Source organism: Brachyhypopomus gauderio, chromosome 1, assembly GCF_052324685.1.
Source record: "Brachyhypopomus gauderio isolate BG-103 chromosome 1, BGAUD_0.2, whole genome shotgun sequence".
Taxonomy (NCBI): Eukaryota; Metazoa; Chordata; class Actinopteri; order Gymnotiformes; family Hypopomidae; genus Brachyhypopomus; species Brachyhypopomus gauderio.
Window position 1 is genome coordinate 1244605 of NC_135211.1, and position 27500 is coordinate 1272104.

At 42.0% G+C, this 27500-nt stretch overlaps 1 protein-coding gene across 4 annotated transcripts in view; it reads left to right on the top strand.

The window, feature by feature from the left end:
* dgkza (diacylglycerol kinase, zeta a) overlaps positions 1 to 27500 on the top strand; it is a 90343-nt gene that overhangs the window by 6672 nt on the left and 56171 nt on the right. For all 4 annotated transcript variants that reach the window (XM_077006170.1, XM_077006005.1, XM_077005913.1 and 1 more), the window contains 10 exons: positions 604 to 720; positions 2579 to 2650; positions 2743 to 2838; positions 3437 to 3519; positions 9536 to 9596; positions 11258 to 11371; positions 11941 to 12081; positions 12530 to 12608; positions 12768 to 12823; positions 14939 to 15001. In XM_077006170.1, coding sequence (XP_076862285.1) covers positions 628 to 720; positions 2579 to 2650; positions 2743 to 2838; positions 3437 to 3519; positions 9536 to 9596; positions 11258 to 11371; positions 11941 to 12081; positions 12530 to 12608; positions 12768 to 12823; positions 14939 to 15001 — 858 coding nt within the window. In that variant the 5' untranslated portion in view covers positions 604 to 627. The remainder of the gene's footprint in view (positions 1 to 603; positions 721 to 2578; positions 2651 to 2742; positions 2839 to 3436; positions 3520 to 9535; positions 9597 to 11257; positions 11372 to 11940; positions 12082 to 12529; positions 12609 to 12767; positions 12824 to 14938; positions 15002 to 27500) is intronic.

Here is a 27500-nt window from a genome sequence, read left to right on the forward strand (position 1 = left end):
GAGGCTGTGTGAATTGTAGCCTCAGTTTCCTGTTCTTAGCTGACAGGAGTGCCACCCAGTGTGTCTTCTGCTGCTGTAGCCCATCCGTCTCAAGGTTTGACGTGTTGTTCAGAGATGCTCTTCTGCATGGCTCGGTTTTTTTATCAGCTCGAACCAGTCTGGCCATTCTCCTCTGACCTCTGGCATCAACAAGGCATTTCTGCCCACAGAACTGCTGCTCACTGGATATTTTCTCTTTTTCTGACCATGCTCTGTAAACCCTAGAGATGGTTGTGTGTGAAAATCCCAGTAAATCAGCAGTTTCTTAAATACTCAGACCATGCCACGTTCAAAGTCACTTAAATCACCTTTCTTCCCCATTCTGATGCTCGGTTTGAACTGCAGCAGGTTGTCTTGGCCATGTCTACATGCCTAAATGCATTGAGTTGCTGCCATGTGATTGGCTGATTTGAAATTTGCGTTAATGAGCAGTTAGAAATGTGTACCTAATAAAGTAGCCGGTGAGTGTTTGGATATCAATTTGCATTGTAAGGAGACATGTATTTGTGTTAAAATAGAAATGTGTGTCATGTGTTGAGTTTATTATGTCTTCTCTCTTTTCAGTATCACAACAAGGTGACGTGTTTCATGCTCCAGCAGATAGAAGAACCCTGTTTATTAGGAGCGCATGCTGCAGTTATAGTACCGCCAACATGGATTATACGTGTCCGCAGATCACAGGTATACTGACAGATCACAGGTGTACTGACAGATCACAGGTATACTGACAGATCACAGGTATACGAACAGATCACAGGTATACTGACAGATCACAGGTATACTGACAGATCACAGGATCACAGGTATACGGACAGATCACAGGATCACAGGTATACTGACAGATCACAGGTATACGGACAGATCACAGGATCACAGGTATACGGACAGATCACAGGTATACTGACAGATCACAGGTATACTGACAGATCACAGGTATACAGACAGATCACAGGTATACGGACAGATCACAGGATCACAGGTATACTGACAGATCACAGGTATACGGACAGATCACAGGTATACGGACAGATCACAGGATCACAGGTATACGGACAGATCACAGGTATACTGACAGATCACAGGTATATGGACAGATCACAGGTATACTGACAGATCACAGGTATACGGACAGATCACAGGTATACGGACAGATCACAGGATCACAGGTATACTGACAGATCACTGGTATACGGACAGATCACAGGATCACAGGTATACAGACAGATCACAGGTATACTGACAGATCACAGGTATATGGACAGATCACAGGTATACTGACAGATCACAGGTATACTGACAGATCACTCACAGGTATACGGACAGATCACTCACAGGTATACGGACAGATCACTCACAGGTATACGGACAGATCACAGGTATACTGACAGATCACAGGCATACGGACAGATCACTCACAGGTATACTGACAGATCACAGGTATACTGACAGATCACAGGTATACGGACAGATCACAGGTATACTGACAGATCACAGGTATACTGACAGATCACTCACAGGTATACTGACAGATCACAGGTATACAGATAGATCACAGGTATACTGACAGATCACAGGTATACGGACAGATCACAGGTATACTGACAGATCACAGGTATACTGACAGATCACTCACAGGTATACTGACAGATCACAGGTATACTGACAGCTGGGTCTGAGTTTTCTGATTGAAAAAAAGAAAAAAGAAAAAAAAAATATATATATATATATATATATATATATATATATATATATATATATATATATATATATATATATATATATATTGCTAATATATATATATATACATATATATATTAGCAAGACACCCCCTATAAAGGAGTGGTTCTGCAGGTGGTGACCACAGACCCATAGTTGCCAGGTTTGCGGTTTTCACGCCAAATTGGGCTTGTTTGAAAGTTCAGCCACGGGAAAAAATTCTGGGGTCGCGGGGTGCGTTTTTTTGGGCAAATTTTGAGTTGGGCTACCGATATAATACTAAATTTCGACAACTTACACTTGCTACAACCCCCTCCCCCCGTCGACAACTTACACTCGCTTACCCCCCGTCAACTTTGGGCTTTGGGCTAGTTTAGGCTTCTGAAGGGTGGGTTTTACACTGACTTTGTACGGGATATTTTTGTAAGACCTTTTCTCTGTTCTCATGCTTTCTGGCTGATGTTTTGGTCACTTGTAAATGTGTCATATTTGTCAATTGTGATTTTCACCCCAATCCAAATTTGTCCTCCGCATTTACCCATCTGTGTAGTTAGAACACACACACACACACACACACACACACACACACACACACACACACACACACACACACACACTAGTGATTACTAGGGTTACAGTTAGATGCTTAAAATTCATTTCATGGGGTCAAAAGTTCCAAGAGTGTAGATCAGTTTTTCTTTGAATAGAAGAAATAATATTTATTATATAATAATAAGTGTATACAAACATGAATATAAAAAAACTAAGATGTGTCCAGCAGAGGGCAGAAGCCTCTTTCAAAATGGTGTGTTTGTTTCTGCAGTCCTCACTAAAGTCAAGCAAAAAGAAGAAACGGACTTCATTCAAGCGCAAATTGAGCAAGAAAGGTGCAGAGGTGGGTCACATGTGTCCCTTCAGAACATGTCACTGGCTTAACAAAATCTGCCTCTTCTGCTATTAAGCCCCTTCCCCAAACTCTCCTGATAGGAGACTCGGTGGAAGCCGTTTGTAGTGAGGCCAGTCCCATCTCCGCTGATGAAACCGCTGCTGGTGTTTGTTAACCCAAAGAGCGGGGGAAACCAGGTCAGCCTCACACATCACAATCAAAACTACTAATGTGATTTTACATCAATCAAAACTAATAATGTGATTTTACATCAATCAAAACTACTAATGTGATTTTACATCAATCAAAACTACTAATGTGATTTTCACTGCAAACATCAATCAATGAATCAATGAATTTAACACACACCCCGACATAACGTAAGTCATACGTTGTGAGTAAATATCGGAAATATCTTGACGAATAAGCAATGTTGATTCGAAACTTATAGTTTTAAGTAGATCAAACATGATTGTTGCATTAAGGCTACCTATGTAAAATGGGGTTCCCTGGTATGGGAATATTCCACAGAATGTACGTTTTCAATGGAAGAGGAATATTCCACACATTCAGTGTTTGACCCATTACTATACATGAAGTCATCGTGAAGTGTGTTCACCCTCCTCATTGTGCTGGATCCTCAGCTCATTGTCAAGGTGAACTAACGCAACAGGGTTATTGTGCAGGTTCTTGTGCAGGTTCTTGTACAGGGCAGTCTCAGACACATCATTGTGTGGTCCTCAGGTCTCTTAGTAAACGTGAGCGTGGTATAAGAGCATTTCTCCTTGTCTCTAGGGGGCCAAAATTATCCAGTCATTTATGTGGTATCTGAATCCTCGTCAAGTATTTGACTTGAGCCAAGGGGGACCAAAGGAAGGGTAAGCTGTTCACACACACTTAACACACATGTAGCGCACTTAACACACACTTAACACACATGTAGCACACTTAACACACACTTAACACACATGTAGCACACTTAACACACACTTAACACACATGTAGCGCACTTAACACACACTTAACACACATGTAGCGCACTTAACACACACTTAACACACATGTAGCGCACTTAACACACACCTAACACACATGTAGCGCACTTAACACACACTAAATACACATGTAGCACACTTAACACACACTTAACACACATGTAGCACACTTAACACACACTTAACACACATGTAGCGCACTTAACACACACTTAACACACATGTAGCGCACTTAACACACACTTAACACACATGTAGCACACTTAACACACACTTAACACACATGTAGCACACTTAACACACACTTAACACACATGTAGCGCACTTAACACACACTTAACACACATGTAGCGCACTTAACACACACTTAACACACATGTAGCGCACTTAACACACACCTAACACACATGTAGCGCACTTAACACACACTTAACACACATGTAGCACACTTAACACACACTTAACACACATGTAGCACACTTAACACACACTTAACACACATGTAGCGCACTTAACACACACTTAACACACATGTAGCGCACTTAACACACACTTAACACACATGTAGCACACTTAACACACACTTAACACACATGTAGCACACTTAACACACACTTAACACACATGTAGCGCACTTAACACACACTTAACACACATGTAGCACACTTAACACACACTTAACACACATGTAGCGCACTTAACACACACCTAACACACATGTAGCGCACTTAACACACACTTAACACACATGTAGCGCACTTAACACACACTTAACACACATGTAGCGCACTTAACACACACTTAACACACATGTAGCACACTTAACACACATGTAGCGCACTTAACACACATGTAGCGCACTTAACACACACTTAACACACATGTAGCGCACTTAACACACATGTAGCGCACTTAACACACACTTAACACACATGTAGCACACTTAACACACACTTAACACACGCAGCACACTTAACACACACTTAACACACGTAACACACTTAACACACACTTAACACACATGTAGCGCACTTAACACACACTTAACACACATGCAGTGCACTTAACACACACTTAACACACATGTAACGCACTTAACACGCACTTAATACACATGTAGCGCACTTAACACACACTTAACACACATGTAGTGCACTTAACACATGCTCACCATGCACTTAATACACACGTAGTGCACTTAACACATGCTCACCATGCACTTAATACACACGTAGTGCACTTAACACATGCTCACCATGCTCTTAATACACACGTAGTGCACTTAACACATGCTCACCATGCTCTTAATACACACGTAGTGCACTTAACACATGCTCACCATGCACTTAATACACACGTAGTGCACTTAACACATGCTCACCATGCTCTTAATACACACGTAGTGCACTTAACACATGCTCACCATGCACTTAATACACACGTAGTGCACTTAACACATGCTCATCATGCTCTTAATACACACGTAGTGCACTTAACACATGCTCACCATGCACTTAATACACACGTAGTGCACTTAACACATGCTCACCATGCACTTAATACACACGTAGTGCACTTAACACATGCTCATCATGCTCTTAATACACACGTAGTGCACTTAACACATGCTCACCATGCACTTAATACACATGTAGTGCACTTAACACATGCTCACCATGCACTTAATACACACGTAGTGCACTTAACACATGCTCACCATGCACTTAATACACACGTAGTGCACTTAACACATGCTCATCATGCTCTTAATACACACGTAGTGCACTTAACACATGCTCACCATGCACTTAATACACATGTAGTGCACTTAACACATGCTCACCATGCACTTAATACACACGTAGTGCACTTAACACATGCTCACCATGCACTTAATACACACGTAGTGCACTTAACACATGCTCACCATGCACTTAATACACACGTAGTGCACTTAACACATGCTCACCATGCACTTAATACACACGTAGTGCACTTAACACATGCTCACCATGCACTTAATACACACGTAGTGCACTTAACACATGCTCATCATGCTCTTAATACACACGTAGTGCACTTAACACATGCTCACCATGCACTTAATACACACGTAGTGCACTTAACACATGCTCACCATGCACTTAATACACACGTAGTGCACTTAACACATGCTCACCATGCACTTAATACACACGTAGTGCACTTAACACATGCTCACCATGCACTTAATACACACGTAGTGCACTTAACACATGCTCACCATGCACTTAATACACACGTAGTGCACTTAACACATGCTCACCATGCACTTAATACACACGTAGTGCACTTAACACATGCTCACCATGCTCTTAATACACACGTAGTGCACTTAACACCTGCTCACCATGCACTTAATACACACGTAGTGCACTTAACACATGCTCATCATGCACTTAATACACACGTAGTGCACTTAACACATGCTCACCATGCACTTAATACACACGTAGTGCACTTAACACATGCTCACCATGCACTTAATACACACGTAGTGCACTTAACACATGCTCACCATGCACTTAATACACACGTAGTGCACTTAACACATGCTCACCATGCACTTAATACACACGTAGTGCACTTAACACATGCTCACCATGCTCTTAATACACACGTAGTGCACTTAACACATGCTCACCATGCACTTAATACACACGTAGTGCACTTAACACATGCTCACCATGCACTTAATACACACGTAGTGCACTTAACACATGCTCACCATGCACTTAATACACACGTAGTGCACTTAACACATGCTCACCATGCACTTAATACACACGTAGTGCACTTAACACATGCTCACCATGCACTTAATACACACGTAGTGCACTTAACACATGCTCACCATGCACTTAATACACACGTAGTGCACTTAACACATGCTCACCATGCACTTAATACACACGTAGTGCACTTAACACATGCTCACCATGCACTTGATACACACGTAGTGCACTTAACACATGCTCACCATGCACTTGATACACACGTAGTGCACTTAACACATGCTCACCATGCACTTAATACACACGTAGTGCACTTAACACATGCTCACCATGCACTTAATACACACGTAGTGCACTTAACACATGCTCACCATGCACTTAATACACACGTAGTGCACTTAACACATGCTCACCATGCACTTAATACACACGTAGTGCACTTAACACATGCTCACCATGCACTTAATACACACGTAGTGCACTTAACACATGCTCACCATGCTCTTAATACACACGTAGTGCACTTAACACATGCTCACCATGCACTTAATACACACGTAGTGCACTTAACACATGCTCACCATGCACTTAATACACACGTAGTGCACTTAACACATGCTCACCATGCACTTAATACACACGTAGTGCACTTAACACATGCTCATCATGCACTTAATACACACGTAGTGCACTTAACACATGCTCACCATGCTCTTAATACACATGTAGTGCACTTAACACCTGCTCACCATGCACTTAATACACACGTAGTGCACTTAACACATGCTCGCCATGCACTTAATACACACGTAGTGCACTTAACACATGCTCACCATGCACTTAATACACACGTAGTGCACTTAACACATGCTCACCATGCACTTAATACACACGTAGTGCACTTAACACATGCTCACCATGCACTTAATACACACGTAGTGCACTTAACACATGCTCATCATGCACTTAATACACACGTAGTGCACTTAACACATGCTCACCATGCTCTTAATACACACGTAGTGCACTTAACACCTGCTCACCATGCACTTAATACACACGTAGTGCACTTAACACATGCTCACCATGCACTTAATACACACGTAGTGCACTTAACACATGCTCACCATGCACTTAATATACACGTAGTGCACTTAACACATGCTCACCATGCACTTAATACACACGTAGTGCACTTAACACATGCTCACCATGCACTTAATACACACGTAGTGCACTTAACACATGCTCACCATGCACTTAATACACACGTAGTGCACTTAACACATGCTCACCATGCACTTAATACACACGTAGTGCACTTAACACATGCTCACCATGCACTTAATACACACGTAGTGCACTTAACACATGCTCACCATGCTCTTAATACACACGTAGTGCACTTAACACATGCTCACCATGCTCTTAATACACACGTAGTGCACTTAACACCTGCTCACCATGCACTTAATACACACGTAGTGCACTTAACACATGCTCACCATGCACTTAATACACACGTAGTGCACTTAACACATGCTCACCATGCACTTAATACACACGTAGTGCACTTAACACATGCTCACCATGCACTTAATACACACGTAGTGCACTTAACACATGCTCACCATGCACTTAATACACACGTAGTGCACTTAACACATGCTCACCATGCACTTAATACACACGTAGTGCACTTAACACATGCTCATCATGCACTTAATACACACGTAGTGCACTTAACACATGCTCACCATGCTCTTAATACACACGTAGTGCACTTAACACCTGCTCACCATGCACTTAATACACACGTAGTGCACTTAACACATGCTCACCATGCACTTAATACACACGTAGTGCACTTAACACATGCTCACCATGCACTTAATACACACGTAGTGCACTTAACACATGCTCACCATGCACTTAATACACACGTAGTGCACTTAACACATGCTCACCATGCACTTAATACACACGTAGTGCACTTAACACATGCTCACCATGCACTTAATACACACGTAGTGCACTTAACACATGCTCACCATGCACTTAATACACACGTAGTGCACTTAACACATGCTCATCATGCACTTAATACACACGTAGTGCACTTAACACATGCTCACCATGCTCTTAATACACACGTAGTGCACTTAACACCTGCTCACCATGCACTTAATACACACGTAGTGCACTTAACACATGCTCACCATGCACTTAATACACACGTAGTGCACTTAACACATGCTCACCATGCACTTAATACACACGTAGTGCACTTAACACATGCTCACCATGCACTTAATACACACGTAGTGCACTTAACACATGCTCACCATGCACTTAATACACACGTAGTGCACTTAACACATGCTCACCATGCACTTAATACACACGTAGTGCACTTAACACATGCTCACCATGCACTTAATACACACGTAGTGCACTTAACACATGCTCATCATGCACTTAATACACACGTAGTGCACTTAACACATGCTCACCATGCTCTTAATACACACGTAGTGCACTTAACACCTGCTCACCATGCTCTTAATACACACGTAGTGCACTTAACACCTGCTCACCATGCACTTAATACACACGTAGTGCACTTAACACATGCTCACCATGCACTTAATACACACGTAGTGCACTTAACACATGCTCACCATGCACTTAATACACACGTAGTGCACTTAACACATGCTCACCATGCACTTAATACACACGTAGTGCACTTAACACATGCTCACCATGCACTTAATACACACGTAGTGCACTTAACACATGCTCACCATGCACTTAATACACACGTAGTGCACTTAACACATGCTCACCATGCACTTAATACACACGTAGTGCACTTAACACATGCTCACCATGCACTTAATACACACGTAGTGCACTTAACACATGCTCACCATGCACTTAATACACACGTAGTGCACTTAACACATGCTCACCATGCACTTAATACACACGTAGTGCACTTAACACATGCTCACCATGCTCTTAATACACACTTTCACTTTCCTTGGCCCCTTCTTGTTCTCCTTAGTAACAGACAATATTTACTTAAACAAGGAACTTTGTTTTGCGTGTGTGTGTTTTAGGCTGGAGATGTACCGGAAAGTTCACAACCTGCGGATTCTGGCCTGTGGTGGTGATGGCACGGTGTGTGTGCACATATGCATATATGCTTGTGTGTGTGTGTGTGTGTGTGTGTGTGTGTGTGTGTGTGTGTGTGTGTGTGTGTGTGTGTGTGTGTGTGAGAGAATGATTAAGGCCTGAAGGCTTTTCCAGGCAGTGTTTCAGATTACAGAACAGTTTCACATACACTTAATGTGACAAACCGTTATGTTCAGTCACACCCTTAGAACTTTACAGGAGTGGAAACTTTGTGTGTGTGAGGAAAAGAGAGAAAGAAGGTTTTCATAATTATTTAAGTGTGTGTGGGTGTGGGTCTGTGTGTGTAATGGGGGGGTCTCTCAGTAAGTCATAGTCATAGTTCCTTTCTTTGTCTCCCAGAGGAGAAATTTTTCTTGGAATGAGGGCATACTGCACTACAGCAAAAGAACAGACAGACATACAAAATTCCATATGACCAAAAACCATGTCATTACAATACATTAAAGATTTGAAGTGCAGTAGATTTTATACTTCTACCCAACCCCACAACCTCTATACAACCATAAACAGTCAGATGTCATTATTATTTAGGATTTTAATTGACATTGGTACAGAAGAATGTTTAAACCTATTGTACCTGCACAAAGGAACCCTGTATCTCCTGCCTGACTTCATGAGCTGGAACTCCTGATAGAGCGCATGTGTACTATCAGATACAATATTCCTAGCCTGCCGTACTACAGACTGCTGCCACAGCTCCTGAGGGCCAAGAGGGGCAGGAATGCCCATTATTTTACCTGCTGTCTTAACTAGGCTATTTAATTGTGACTTCGATTTAACTGTTACATCAGGTTTACATGAGTACATCAGGTTTACATGATTACATGAGGTTTACATGAGTACATCAGGTTTACATGAGTACATCAGGTTTACATGATTACATGAGGTTTACATGAGTACATCAGGTTTACATGAGTACATCAGGTTTACATGAGTACATGAGGTTTACATGAGTGCAGGGTTACTAGAATCCCTGGAAATTTCCCAAAGTGACATTTATTCACCCAGGGGTATTTTCTCCACTACTGACTCATGCAGCACAGAAATATGGGAATGAAAACCACCTCTTGTCCTCCTAATGTCCTACTAATGCCATCTTAGTGTCCTACTAGTGTCCTCCTAATGCCATCTTAGTGTCCTACTAATGTCCTCCTAATGCCATCTTAGTGTCCTCCCAATGTCCTCCTAATGCCATCTTAGTGTCCTACTAGTGTCCTCCTAATGCCATCTTAGTGTCCTACTAATGTCCTCCTAATGCCATCTTAGTGTCCTCCTAATGTCCTCCTAATGCCATCTTAGTGTCCTCCTAATGTCCTCCTAATGCCATCTTAGTGTCCTCCTAATGTCCTCCTAATGCCATCTTAGTGTCCTCCTAATGTCCTACTAATGCCATCTTAGTGTCCTACTAATGCCATCTTAGTGTCCTCCTAATGTCCTCCTAATGCCATCTTAGTGTCCTACTAATGTGTCCTTCTCTGTGGGAGATTTTCTGCAAATACAGAGGAAGGTGCCTACTGTGTATAAATCTGATTCTGCACTTTTGTAACTGGTACAATCCACCGACACACACACACACACACACACACACACACACACACACACACACACACACACACACAAAGTGAAAGATTGTGCTTGTCTTTCAGGTGGGCTGGGTTTTGTCCACTCTAGATCAACTGCAACTGAACCCACAGCCTGCTGTAGCTGTACTTCCTCTGGGGACAGGAAATGACCTCGCAAGGACTCTGAACTGGGGTGGGGTGAGTGAGCTAATACTGAATAGACATCACCGAGTTACTTTTTCTCTACAGTCAAACCTGATGGGTCATAGAGCTATGTTCCTTTGATTGACTTGTCTGGCTTGCATGCGTATGTGCTTTATTAACTGTTCAAAAATAGATTTGTATGCAGGAGGTGTTATGCAAGATGCTACTAAAATAGCTGTGTGCATGTGTTTGCATGCATATGTGTGCGCATGTATGTGTGTGTGTGTTTGCATGCATGTGTGTTTGTGACTGATTGTGTGTGTGTGTGTGTGTGTTTGTGACTGTGTGTGTGTGTGTGTCGGTGTGTGCATGTTTGTGTGACTGTGTGTGTGTGCGTGCATGTGTGTGTGTGCGTGTGCGTGCGTGTGTGTGTGCGTGCGTGCGTGGGTGTGTGTGCGTGTTTGTGACTGTGTGTGTGTGCATGCGTTTGTGTGTGTGTGCGTGTGCATGCGTTTGTGTGCGTGCGTGCGTGTGTGTGTGCGTGTGTGTGTGTGTGTGCGTGTGTGTGTGTGTGTGTGTGTGTGTGTGTGTGTGTGTGTGTGTGTGTGTGTGTGTGTGTGCAGGGCTACACGGATGAACCCATCTGTAAGATTCTCTCCCACGTGGAAGATGGAGATATTGTGCAGCTTGACCGCTGGAACCTGCATGTGGAGTCGAACCCAGAGGCGGGGCCAGAGGAGAAAGACGAGCAGGTGACTGACAAGGTAGGACATGCCCCCCACCTCCACCTCACCTCCACCTCATGTCCACTCAACTCTACACACTCCACCCACTCCTCTGTCAGGAGTACACATACACACTCCACCCACTCCTCTGTCAGGAGTACACATACACACTCCACCCACTCCTCTGTCAGGAGTACACATACACACTCCACCCACTCCTCTGTCAGGAGTACACATACACACTCCACCCACTCCTCTGTCAGGAGTACACATACACACTCCACCCACTCCTCTGTCAGGAGTACACATACACACTCCACCCACTCCTCTGTCAGGAGTACACATACACACTCCACCCACTCCTCTGTCAGGAGTACACAGGAAGGTATGTGAGCGTTGTGGTGTGTGTGGATATAATCAGGTACATGTGGATGTGCATGTTGGTGAAGTCGTACGTTGTGTTGGACACGTGCCCTCTTCTCCACAGCTGCCCCTGGATGTGTTTAATAACTACTTCAGCCTGGGCTTCGATGCCCACGTCACCCTGGAGTTCCATGAGTCCCGAGGTGTGTGTAACAATCTCACTTTTGCTTAACTCTGACATGTGTCTTATGTACCCATTCTAAAGCAATTTCACTGAGTACATAATGTCACATTGTTTGTATGTGTATGAGGTCTGGTTGATTGGCACTAATTAAAATACTGGCCTTTCTCTCTTTCCCCAGAGGCAAACCCAGAGAAATTCAACAGCCGTTTTAGGAACAAGATGTTCTATGCTGGGGTGAGTAGCACAGAGAGAAAGGAAGCCCTGTATCTCACACACACACACACACACACACACACACACACACACACACACACACACACACACACACACACACACACACACATACAGAAGCACACAGACACACACACACAGACACAATCAAATGAGGGCTGACTCTTTGCAAAACAGCAATCATTATTTTGAATAATTTAACAACAGTTTGTAGCAGTGCTTGTCATTAAACACAGGTCTAATTGCACCCAGTCTCTAAGAGTGTAAAACAGCTAATGCATTTCGCCCATAGCAACTAATTTAGCATTAAATGCAATTACTCCAAATCAGCAGATAATGGCATGGAGACAAACACAGCATACACAATGAAAACAGAAAATGACTGAACCCTATTAGGTGAACTAAAAGAATGACAAACTTTTAACTGAATTATAAATGAAAGATAGAAAGATGCATCATTCAGTGATGTGAGGAAGTTGATGGTGTAAATAGATCATGCTAATTATGCGCAGTGGAGTTACATTACATGATGTTTTATGATGAAGGCTGTGACACTATAGAGCAGGCGTACTCAACTAAATTTGTCCGCGGTCCAGTTTTGGCAGATACCTGTGACCTGAGGTCCGGTGCGGCGGGGGTGGCGAACGTAAGTTGTTGAGCGGGGGGGGGGACGAACGGTGCGCGAACGGTGGAGGCGTTTATACTTTCGCGAGCGTTTTGTCCTAAACGATAGGCGTTTTGTCCGAAACGATATGTGGTAGAAACACCCCTCAAAACAGGAAAATGAACATTTACCTGACCAACTTTAATGTTGCTATATGTTTCAGGTTTGAAAGGTGCTGGAATTTAGGTTAAAGTACTTTAAAATGCTTGAAATTGTAACTACTTGGTTTCACAACAAATATCTGTCTGACTGAATAGTTCTCTTGTATTAGGTTAACAAATAGGCCTACGAGCCTCTTGTAATTCCAGGACGAAACATGAGAGAACGTGAAGACGTGAAGATTGGGCGTTTTTTTTACTTAATTATGTTTAACATGCTGGGAAATATTGAAATGAACCTTGAAAGTGGCGTACAAGTGCTTGAATTCCACCTTATAAAGGTGTATGAACCCTGAAAACGTGACTTTGTTCATTGCGCTGAAGCGCGGCGCGAAGTTACAAAATTCGAGAGGTGCACGACCTCGCGAACCGACAGCGCGCGAGGCACTCGCGCACACGCGGAGCCACAGCGATTACGTCATTTTCGCCGCGCGGACCCTCGCGCCGCTCGCGAAGCTTCAACCAGGCAGACTTGTTGTTGAGCGGGGGTGGCGAACGTAAGTTGTTGAGCGGGGGTGGCAAACGTAACACTCGTGACGGAGTGTTTTTTCAATAGCCCTGAAATAAATGCTACGGTTTTGTTTTAGTCCGTATCCAGTTAATCAGGAATGAGATTGGGTCCGGACAGGACTGCGTTCGGGTCCGGATCCGGACCGCGGTCCGCCAGTTGAGTACCCCTGCTATAGAGCTTAAGACACATAATGTCAAGGGCAAATCAATGCCTACACACCAGTAATTCATCATCAGAATATGTCATGGACAGAAATAATTGCACACAAACACACACACACACACACACACACACACACACACACACACACACACACACACACACACACACACACACACACACACACACACACACACAAGTTGCACATATTCTGGAATACGCTAAAGAGAAGCATCAAGGAAAGAAATGTATGCTGTGTGTAAATATACTACTGAATGCTGTACTGTACCAAAAAACACTAAGCATACTAAATACTATGTGTATGCATATTAATTTATACTGTAGTACACCAAGTAACACTAAGAATACTAAATTCTATGTGCAAATATACTAATTAATACTGTACTATACCAAATAACTTTTAAATACTGTGTGTATGTAAACTAATTAATACTGAAGCACATCAATTAAAACTACGTATACTAAATAACTCTGTGTAAGTATACTAAATAACATGGTCAGTAAGCATACTACATAACACTGTGTAAGTATACAACGTGTACTAAATAACACTAAGTGTACAAATGCTGTGTTCATCTGATTTGCCACTGTGTTGCCTCTTTTAGACAGCCTTCTCAGATTTCATCATGGGGAGCTCTAAAGATCTGGCTAAGCACATCAAAGTGGTGGTAAGTGAACTATAATTTATAACCATTCTTGCATTTAATGTATGTGTGTGTACAGTTGTCTTCAAAATAATAGCGTAATAATAGATTGTTTTAAAACATGAGTTAAGCACCAAATCTTTATAATAGTTTTTATGTCCATGCATTGGGAACATTGCACACTGTTCTAAATCAAAACGTGAAGACAAATGTATATAATTTTAACTACTTTACGGGAAATAATTGGACTACATCCCACAATTAATTTGCATTATTTTGCCTCAGAAATGGCATTTTTGATGTCACCCCACAAGTTTTCTATCAGCTTAAAGTCCAGGAATAGAGCTGGATACCCCATAACCTAAATTTTCAGCATAAGGCCAACATGATGTCTTTAAGTATTCTGATGTATGCAAACTGGTCCATGATCCCTGGTATGCGGTAAATAAGCCCAGCACCATAGTAAGAGAAACAAGCCCATATCATGATGCTCCACCACCGTGCTCCACCGTGCTCCACCAAGCTCCACCAAGCTCCACCGTGCTCCACTGTCTTCAGAGTGTGGGGCTCGTCTGATTAACTGCCTGCAGCCCTTGGACCCAAAAAGAACAATTTTACTTTCATCAGTGCACTAAATGTTTCTCCATTTCTCTCTTGGCAAATTGTATCTGCTTTAGTATGTCTTTTTTTAAACAGTAGGACTTGGTTGGGACTTCTTGCTAATAGATTAGATACACACAGGCATCTTCTAACTGTCACTGTACTCACAGGTAACTTGAGACTGTCTTTGATCATCCTGGAGATTATCTTTTTTTTCTTTCTTTTTTAAAAATTTTTTATTCATGTTTTCACATATAACATATCAAATTAAATTCCAACCCAACCCCTACAACAAAACGGCACAACATAAAACAATTACATAGTCACGGCAACAGGAAAAATGAATACATCACATAAAGGTTCACGATTACCCATGCATATCAGAGATGATGTTTACACATCAAACATTAGGCAGTGGTATGTCTGTTAAGTCTTTTGCAGAAGAAATTTTAACACAGGGTCCCAAATCTTCTCAAACATATTTATCCTGTCGTCATTATAATATCTCAGTCTTTCCAGGTGCAGTGTGTTTGCTAGTTTCCCCAACCATATGTCAAATGTGGGCACTGAGTCCTTCTTCCAGAATTTCAGAATCAACCTTTTAGCAATCACTGTACCAAACAAAACAGCCATCCTCTCAGATTTATTGGCTAACCTCAAGGTATTAGTGGCTCCAATAATGGCAATGAGTGGTCCTGGGTCCCATTGCTTACCAAAAACTGTTGAGAAAAAGTAAAAAATTCTCTCCCAAAATGAGTGGAGCTTAACACATGACCAAAAACTGTGTGACCGATTACCAGTAGCAACCTTACAACGATTACATATAGGAGACACACTAGTAAAAAAAGTGCTAAGCTTGTCCCTCGAATAATGGAGTCTATGTATTGTTTTGAACTGTATAAGATTGTGTCTGACATTGACCGAACAGTCTTGTATACTTTTCAAACTCTCTTTCCATACTTCATCGGATAACTGTTGCCCTATCTCATCCTCCCACGCTCTCTTTATTTTGGTTGTGTCTACAGAGGTATTGTTAAAGATCTTGTAAAAATATGACATTGCCCTTGGGTTGACGGGATCGAATTTGTTAATTGCCTCTTGGGTTTCGTGCTTGGTTAAAGTTCCGAAGTCTGGGACATTTTTCCTAACATAGTCCCGAATCTGTAAGTATCGGAAAAAACTTGACGACGGAAGACTATGTTCAGAACATAACTGTGCAAACGACACAAAAGTTCCACTAATATAGAGGTCTTCTATCTTACAGATGCCCTTCAATCTCCACGTACGAAAAGGTGTCGTTGAGACCTGGCGAAAAAGAGTGACTTTTCACATATTGGGGTGTCAAAATAAACCTCTGGAACTTTTATACATTTTTGTATCTGCTTCCATATTCTTATAGTGCTGCCTATAACAAAACTATTAGAGTAAAGTGATTTCTTTACGACGCTCCAGAGATAACCAGGCAGGACAGGACTCTTTCAATGAGGGTGGGCCCTTTTTCCACCACGCCAGAATGAATAAATGGGAAGCCCAGTAATAGTGTTTAAAATCTGGTAGGGAGAACCCGCCCTTCGTCCCCGGTTTACATAAGTGTTTTTTTTTTGAGATTCTCACATTTTTATAGCCCCAAATAAAAGGAGTAATAATGGAGTTTAAATGTTTGAAGTAGGATACATAAAACAAGGAAGAGATTGAAATAGTTGCAGAAATCGTGGTAATACCACCATTTAAATGGCATTGATCCTCCCAGACATGGATAGGGGGAGAGTCCTGCAGTAATCAATACTCTGTTTAAGTTGTAAAATTTTGTTTTTCCAATTCAGTTAGAGAAGATGTTCTGGGTTTTTTGTCACCCTTATGCCTAAATATGTAAAGGAAACATAAGCTATCTTAAATGGTGTGGATTTCAAATAAGCCGGATCAGCCCCCGTAGTAAGGGGCATTAATTCACTCTTGTCCCAATTTATAGAAAAATCTGAGAAGCTACCAAAATTTTTGATCGTTGTCAAAAGAGGAGGCAATGATGTCTGTGGGGAGACATACAAAAGAATGTTGTTGGCTTGTAGAGACATACAAAAGAATGTTGTTGGCATAGAGCGAAATATGATGCTTACTTTTAAACATCTCAATAGGAGATATTAGGGAGTTTTGCCTAATGCGGGCAGCCAGAGATTCAACAATGATCGAGAAGAGAAATGGGGAGAGTGGGCAGCCCTGATGTGTTCCGCGATAAATGGCAAAGGGACAGGAGATATTCTGGTTAGTAATGACAGAAGCAGTTGGGTGCAAGTAAATTATTTCAATCCATTTTGTAAACAGGGGCCCAAAACCGAATTGTTTGAGAGCATACATCATATAAGGCCACTCTACTGGATCAAATGCATGTTGTGCATCTAACATCTGTCGTTTCATCTGATCTCCGGCCCTATGTTTTGGACACTCGGGTAAAGAGAGGGGCTGAGCTGTCAACTGATCACTACCTGGTGGTAAGTTGGATCCGCTGGCAGAGGAGGGGGCTGGACAGACCTGGAAGACCCAAACGTTGTGAGGGTCTGCTGGGAACGTCTGGCTGAGCACTCTGTCAGGGAAGTCTACAACTGCCACCTCCGGGAAAGCTTTTCCCAGCTTTCGAGGGAGTCGGGGGACATGGAGTCTGAGTGGACCATGTTTTCCGACTCTATCGTTGAAGCTGCTGTACTGAGTTGTGGCCGCAAGATCACTGGGGCCTGTCGCGGCGGCAATCCCCGTACCAGATGGTGGACATTGGAAGTACGGGATGCCGTCAAGCTGAAGAAGGAGTCCTATCGGGCCATGTTGGCCACTGGGACTCCCGAGGCAGCTGATAGGTATCGGCAGGCCAGGCGTGCGGTGGCTCAGGCAGTGGCAGAAGCAAAAACTCAGCTGGGAGGAGTTTGGTGAGGCCATGGAGGAGGACTATTGGTCGGCCTCAAAGAAATTCTGGCGAACCGTCCGGCACCTCAGAAGGGATAAGCAGTACTCTGTCAACACTGTTTACAGTGCGGGTGGGGAGCTGTTGACCTCGACTAAGGATATTGTCGCACGGTGGAAGGAATACTTTGAGGATCTCCTAAATCCCTCGGTCATGTCTTCCATGCCATTCGCATGGCAATCTGGGACAGTTCCTCTGGAGTGGCAGACTGGGGTGGTGGTTCCACTATTTAAAAAGGGGACCGGAGAGTGTGCCCCAATTATCGGGGTATCACACTTCTTAGCCTTCCTGGTAAGGTCTACTCTAGGGTACTGGAAAGGAGAGTTTGGCCGATAGTCGAACCTCGGATCCAGGAGGAACAATGTGGTTTTCGTCCTGGCCGTGGAACACTGGACCAGCTTTATACCCTTCATAGGGTGCTCGAGGGTTCGTGGGAGTATGCCCAACCAGTCCACATGTGTTTTGTGGATCTGGAGAAGGCATTCGATCGTGTTCCTTGTGGTATTCTGTGGGGGGTACTCCAGGAGTATGGAATCGGGGGTCCTCTACTAAGGGCTGTCCGGTCTCTGTATGATCGGAGCAGGAGTTTGGTTCACATTGCCGGCAGTAAGTCGGACCTGTTTCCGACTGGCTATTCTTCATTCCATTCGAATGTCATGTCTCGAATGTCTCGAATGACCCATATTTCTCAGGCTTTCAAGAAGAAATGCATGTTCAACATGTGCTGGCTGCACCCAAGGAGCACTTGATTCACACCTATTTCTTTGCAGAGTGATTGACCTCACTAATTGAACTCCACACTGCTATTATTGGAGAGATACAAAAACAAAGAAAAGATGAGAAGGATAAATAATTCTCATCTTTGTGTGTATTTATATATATGAGTTATCTATGTAATTCCTATTCAGTCCTAAACTTTTTGATGGTTGGTAATAGTTATCCAGGGCCACGGAGATACAGACATAGCAGGGGAGAATTTGGGTTGGTGAGAGGGTCCAGGGCAGTGTGTTGATCCTTCATCCACAACTGGTTAAACAGGGCAGTGGGTTGATCCTTCTTCGTAGCTGGTTAGGCAGGACGTGGCTGGCCCAGGGTGGATCCCGGGAAAGGCTCGTCTCTCCTCGTCTCAGTATTTCTCAGGTAGGCGTGCAGCCATTTGGAAAAAGAAAAAAGCCAAAATTAGCTCTTTATGGTACATATGTGGTGTAGGAGTGCTCTGATGTGTTCCTGTGGGGGATGCAGGATCTGGTGCTCCTCCATAAAACCATGGGGAGCAACAAATGGTGGTTTACCTCAAGAGGTTCCCATAGAAATGGGATAAAACTGACCATTTGTATTTCAGTTATATCAGTGTGTTTGTGTGGCATGTTTAGTCTCATTTTGCAGCTTGTTGTGTACTGGGAAAAGTTATGCTAACAGGGTAAGAGTTTCCTCACTCCCTGAGAAGGTTTGTAGACTTAACCCCAAAGGTGGCAGTCCTGTATGGAATGCACACTGTATGCATATGTACTCTGATGTCTTTACCAGCAACCTCCTCTGGCCGACACCGGTCACCATGACAACAACAACAATTTAGACAGAAGGAAATACAGAAAAGGAAAAAGATGTAATAATGTCCATCTTGGTGTAGGCATCTGGTTAGGCAGGAGGTGGCCGGCCCAGGATGGATCGCTTGTCTCTCCTCATCTCATTATTCCTCAAGCAGGTGGGCAGCCATGTAGAGAAATGAAACAGGCAAAATTAGCGCTGTATGGGGACATATACAGGACAGGTGAAATTATAAACATTTCTGGAGTGTGGCAGCAACTCCGGCATTAAGTTAAATTATTACAGCCTAGCTAAAAAGGCAGAACCAGAAGGTAACATAGGCTTGGGGGCATTCTGAGACAATGGCTTCAATCCACTGCACTGTCAACAAACTTGAGTGACCACGAGCAGTGACAGGATGACAGCACCAGTGCCCCAGTCTACCATAAAACCCTTTGTCTATGAACCCCTGGATCTGTACCTTTATCTAAGGGGGGATATTAATTATCAAATGCTAAACTAAATAAGTGGGTTTTCAACCTAGACTTAAAGATTGTGACTGTGTCAGAGTCCCGGACGCATTTTGGAAGGTTGTTCCAAAGCTGGGGGGCCTTACAAGAAAAGGCTCTTCCCCCTGCTGTTACCTTATTAATTTTTGGAACTAATAAAAGACCAGCACCCTGTGATCTTAGTGGACGTAGGGGTTCATAATAGGAAATAAGTTCCTGGAGGTTTTCAGGAGCAAACCCGTGCAGTGCTTTATAAGTTAATAAAAGAATTTTAAAATCAATACGGAATTTAACTGGGAGCCAGTGCAGGGCTGATAGGACTGGTCTGATATGCTGAAATTTTCTAGTTCTGGTCAGAACTCTGGCTGTGGCATTTTGAACTCTTTGAAGTTTATTTAGATTCCTATTTGAACATCCTGACAGTAGTGAGTTACAGTAATCTAATCTGGAGCTAACAAAGGCGTGCATCAATTTTTCTGCATCATCCTGTGATAATGCATTTCTTAATTTAGCAATGTTACGGAGATGTAGAAAAGCTATCCTAGTAGTATTATCTATGTATTTATCAAATGATAGGTCAGAGTCGAGTATGACGCCTAGGTTTTTGGCTACTGTGCCAGGTGTAATGGGGTAGTCTGCGAGATTAAGCATTATATCTGGAATTTTCTGTCTTGAGGCCTTAGGGCCCAGGAGGAGAATTTCTGTTTTGTCCTCATTTAGTTGGAGGAAGTTTAGAGACATCCAGCATTTCATATCTCTTACACAGGCCTCAATTTTTCCTAAACTGAGTTTGTCATCAGGTTTGGCTGATATGTAAATTTGAGTGTCATCTGCATAGCAGTGAAAATTGACACCATGTTTGTTTATAACTGTGCCCAATGGTAGCATATATAATGTAAATAATAGTGGTCCTTAAATTGAGCCTTGCGGGACCCCATATTTAACTTTTGTACGTTTGAATGGAATATTATTGAGCTCTACAAACTGATAGCGATTTGTTAAATAAGAATAAAACCATGAAAGGGCTGTGCCTGAGACTCCAAACCAGCATTCTAACCGCTTTAGCAAGATCCTATGATCAATTGTGTCGAAAGCTGCACTAAGATCAAGAAGCACTAACAGTGATACATAGCCTTGATCTGAAGCAAGGAGGAGATCATTTGTTACTTTGACTAATGCTGTTTCAGTACTGTGATGGGGCCTAAAACCGGATTGGAACCTTTCAAATATGTGATTCCTATGCAGATATAAGCATATTTGTTGGGCTACAGCTTTTTCTATGATCTTGGATACAAATAGATATGTATATATAAATGGATATATTCAAAATGGGTCTATAGCTAGATAGTACAATTGGATCAAGATTTGGATCAAGATTTCTTTATCAGAGGTTTAATGACCACTAGTTTACAGGATTTGGGCACGTGACCTATTGTAATGGATGAGTTAAGTACAGTTAGAAGAGATTCAGTCACAATTGGTAATACCTCTGAGTAATTTTGAGGGAACTGAGTCTAGTGTGCAAGTAGTACAATTTAACGATGAAATTTTCTCCAATTCTGGTTGTGGGAGTGAATGAAAAGCTTCAAATGTTTCTCCTAATGCAAAACTTACACACAGTGTTCTTATTTGTAGACTGATTAGGTATGTTTATAGACAGCATCTCAAAGGAAGTGCAGATATCAAAGTGATTCTGATGAATTTCTAAAGAATTTTGATGGATTATACATATTCCTCCTCCTCTGCCTGACAATCTTGGTCTATGTACATAGCTATATCCCACAGGGGTGTCTTCGTTTAGAGTTAAATATTCACCAGATCGAATCCAAGATTCTGTGAGACACAGAACATCAATTTTCTGGTGGATTATAATCTCGTTCACAATAGCTGCTTTAGAATTGAGCGACCGAATATTGAGTAATCTGTTTTTCAGATCGCTCATATTGCTACAAATAATCAGATGAGAAGATGGACTATTTTCCTATGAGTGAATTTAACGCGGGGCAAAAACAGTCTCAATTCTGTGGGAACTTGGTAATGCCTCTTATATCAGTCAATATATAAGCCAAGCCTTTAATTAACATTCAAAGTAAGCTTATTACAATTTTCACACGATAATGGTGAGTTCAATACCAATTCAAATGAAAAAGTCATTCTTTCTACAAATGTCCATGTCTCAAAGTCAGAATTTTGTTAAGCAACCTTTACACTTCAAAGCCTCCAGTAAACATTTCCGGAATCTTCTCTCACTTCCTCGTGTTAAAATTCCTTCCTTGTGTTTATAATACAGGTAATTAACAGTCCGTTTCTGTGCTGTCTGAGTTTTCTTTCTTTATTTCTTTCTTTATTTCTCTGGTCCACCATCAATAAGGCCTTCAATAAGCCTCTGAACCTGCCCCTTTAAATTCGTTCACCTATATGCCCACTGCTCGATATACCATGTTGTGTGCTGGTATATCTTCTTCCGATTGATTTGTGTTCTAGAATAGCATTTCTGTGTTTTTAGTTTTCTAATCTAAGAATATGTTTCCTTACGTTAGAAATGCTGACAAATTCAATAATCATGTACAAATTGCATACAATTGTAATGACTTGAAATAGAAACCATTTTACAAAAGGAATACTTTCATTATATTTTAATATTTTTTTCTACATTCACAAAATCAGTATGGGAAACAATAACCTCTTAATGTATGCTCCTATGCTCGTTTGTTTAATCTATCTCTTTTAAACAAAGTGCGCAGCAAACAAGCATCATGAACACACCCTTTTTGAATAAGGAACCAACTTCAGTCGCCGAATAAGGAGCTGCGAATAAGTAACCAAACGAATCTGAAAGTGCGAATAAGTAACCAACTTCAGCGTCGTCTCTTTGGCAACGTCCAACCTAGGCCGACTTCGCACTGGGCGGTTTTCCATGGTCCCCGATCCAGACCTTAAGCGTTCTACCACTTCATATATATTCCGACATACAACAGTATTAACCTGCATGTTGGTGAAAGCTTGGATATCGCCAAGCCTGTCTAAGATTACTTCACATCTAAGCAATATATAATCTTCGTCCTGGCAATTCGCCAACCTCATAATCTCATTTGCCGTTTTTAGTAAAATGTCAGCCATGTCACCTCAGTCTTCGGAATTTAGTTGAAGAAAATTAGACGCCATCCAGCTTTTATTGTCCTGGGCGCAGTTCTCAATCTGAGTAGTAGTGAGATCATCTGGATTGGAAGATATATACAACTGAGTATCATCTGCATAGCAATGAAAGCTAATACTATGCCTACAAATGATGGTGCCCAGTGGTAGCATATATAATGAGAATAATATGGGGCCCAGTACAGATCCTTGTGGGACACCATACTTTACCTTAGAATGCTCTGAGCATTCATTATTTACTAGTACAAATTGGTAACAATCTGTCAGGTAGGACCTGAACCAGGAGAGTGCTTGACCTCTTATGCCAATAAGTATTTCCAGCCTATTCAGAATATTATGATCAATGGTGTCAAAAGCAGCACTGAGGTCCAGCAGTATGAGAAAAGAAATGCGTCCTTTATCAGAGGATATTAAGAGATCGTTCAGTGCTGTTTCAGTGCTGTCATGGAGGTAAATCCTGATTGAAATATCTCTGACATGTTTTGTCTGTAAGAAGGAAGAGAGTTGTGAAGAAACTACTTTCTCAAAAATTTTGGATATGAATGACAGATTAGAAATTGGCCTATAGTTTGACAGTTCCTGGGGATTAAGACCAGGTTTTTAAATTAGCAGCTTGATGACTGCTAGTTTAAATGAACTGGGAATATAGCCCAGGCTCAGAGATTATTCATGGCTCCTCGTAAGGCTGGATACAGTTATAATAGGAGTCCTGAATTGTTTTTATGTTTTTCTATTAAGTCCGATAAGTATGAGGATTTTGCCATATGGAGTGCATGCTTATATTCAATAAGGCTGCTTTTCCATGATAGTCTACACTTCTAATTTTGAATTTCGCCATTTCGCGCGGCTCATTTGAGACTACGCGTGTGCTCATTGTACCATGGTGTCATTCTTCTCTCACTAGCCGGGTTTCCATCCAAACTTTTCAAAAAAATAATGCGCAATTTCCAAGTTTTGGCAGAAAAAAATGGGAATTAAGCCTTGTTTCCATTCATTACAGTTATGCGAATAAACTTTAGATCACGTGAGAGGACGCCAAACAATAGTGGTTTTTACATCCATCTGGCAGTTACGCATTTTTGCACGTTGAGGTTTTGAAACATTTTTTTTCTTTTTCTTTTCTATACATGGAGAAGTTAAATTCAGTTTTTGCTCTCTCCAGAACTGTTTTTGTATGCATTTGCCATCTTTACATCGCGATCATGTACAGAACCACATGACTTGAGGCATGATACGTCATCGTTTATGCGAAAAACCCTTTTCCATCCAGTTTTTCCGAATTTTGGTGATGCGATAGTCTAACTTTTCCAGCTCCTCCTAGCGTAAAAATCTTTGCAATATTTTGCAATATTTGGGGCTTTTTTTCGAAATTTTTTACTTTTTCCATCCAGCTTTTTTCATGCGCATTTTCAAAATGTGCAAAAACTCTGTGGATGGAAAACCCTCTACTGACTCTCTTATATCATAATGGTGCAACCTTATCTAAATCCTGTTTGTTGAGTTCTTACCAGAGCACTTACTCAGCTGATACCATTTGCCGTTGTTCTTAAATTGTATGTCTGTCTATGGTTATTTGTGCTTCTTGGCAAACGTCTGACTTGCAAAACACTAGGTAATGACATTGACTCCTGTAGTTTAGTAGTAGTCTGACTCAATGGTATCTTGAATTTTGTGATCAGATGCAAAGCACTTTGTAAGTCGCTCTGGATAAGAAATGTAAAAATGTAAATATAAAGCTGTACAAAGAGAATTCTCGACGTGCTCGGTAAAACGTTCTAGTCCTTCCGGAGCTACAGGTGTATCAGTGTTTGTCAGACCCGGTAAAATATCAGTGAAATATCAATATATCAATATCAAAATATCTGTTCTGTCTTAGTAACCTGACGTTGCTCTTCAAAATTTTCAACGAAAAAATTAATTTTATCAGGTGGTCTCTCAACGCAATTGACACTATTTTTTCCACGAGGATTCATGGTGCCAGAGAACCTACATGTCCAGACGGTACGTTCTCATCTGCATATGTGTTTGACTCATGGGGGACCTGGCGTAGTTTGTGTCTTGCGCCTCTCTCCCTGGAAGATGTTGAGGACGTGTTCTTATTTGGAACTTTGATCGCGGTGGCTCTGCTGATTGGCTTAGGCGTTGCCCTGGTGTATCGGAAAGTTGATAGAGTGGAGTCAGCTATTGAGTGTCCACGTCAAGTGCCCCACATGATTGATGCGGTGGGTAGAGCTGTTGAAACACAGACTGTGACTGTTGGTAAAAACTTGGAGGTGATCGCGGATGGAATCAATGCTTTACGTGCGAAGATGGATTTGTTGGGAGACCGCTGCCTTAAAGAGGAGTTTGTGTGCTCAAACACTCAAGGACGAGCTCCTTGCTAAATTCTTCATTCTTCTTATCTGCATTGGCGCCCAAACAAAATTCTCCCAGAAGGTCATCGTCTTGGTTACCTGCTCCTACCCCCACACAGAGACTGTCAGAGATGGCTCTCGCCTTCCACCGCGAACTTTGACACAAAAACTCTGTGCCAGGCCTCTGACTCCCCCTCCCTCTCTGAATGAATCACGCCTCTCACTGCTTACTGTCTGTGTTATCAATGCTGTATGTGCTATGGGGATTTTTTGCATGCACGCAGACTGTTGTCCTGTTGTGAGAATAATCTGTGGTCATATTTTTTTGTTTCCTCCCAATGTTATCTCTATGTTTCTCTCCCATTCTGCGTAAACCGCGGCGCCCCTCGAGGCAGGTGCAGTAATTGCAGCGGCCACTCTGGGTTCCAGTGCTTTAACACTGGGGTACAGCTGTGCACTTGTGTAAAGTCTGTATGACAATAAAGTTGACTTTGACTTTGACTTTTGACATTCTGTGTGATACCCATTGAATCAAGAATTACTTGAAAATTTATACTAGAAGAGTCACATAGATTTTCAAAATGGATATTAAAATCACCAACTATAATCTGATAGCACTACATGAGACAGGAAGTCTGAAAACTCCTGCAAGTATGAACCAGGGGGGCGGTAAATAGTAATTAACATAAACAACTGTGACACTTTGTTGGTTGTTAAATTTGATACAGTAAGGATGAGATGTTCAAAAGAATTAAACTTGAAACCGAATTTTTGACAAATGCCTATATCAGAGTCATATATTGTGGTGACCCCACCTCCTCGACCATTTGGACGGGGGTTATGGACATATCTATAGCCAGAGGGAGAAGCTTCGTTTAGGGCCAAATAGTCGTCTGGTCGGGTCCAGGTTTCAGTCAAGCAAAGCATGCATAGATTATGATCGGTAATTATTTCATTAACAAGCAATGCTTTAGATGACAGGGATCTAATATTTAGCAGTCCTAGTTTCAGATTTAAACTACTCTCTGAGGGAGCGTAGTTGAATTTAACCTTGATAAAATTTTGTTTACTAACTTTGCCAGAATTATTTTTTGGTACAAGGAACAGACACAGTTTCAATCCGGTGTGACCTAGGTGATGTCTCCCTGTCGGTTTAGCCTGTGTGTCTGCTGCCTGGCCTCAGCTCTGGTTTCGGCTCTCTCAATATTGAAGATTGGCAGGCCAATTTTGACATGACTGAATTTTAGAAAATTGGATAAGGTCACAACTGATACACCCACTATCTTCAGACTAGGTCTTCAGAAAACCTTAAATCCTTACAGTTTAAGTGGAGGCTGAATCATTTTAATTTCCACTATACTAATCATATCAGCTGTATTATCACGTGGCCGTAACTTGGCTATCTGATCAGGTCATGACCTCCACAC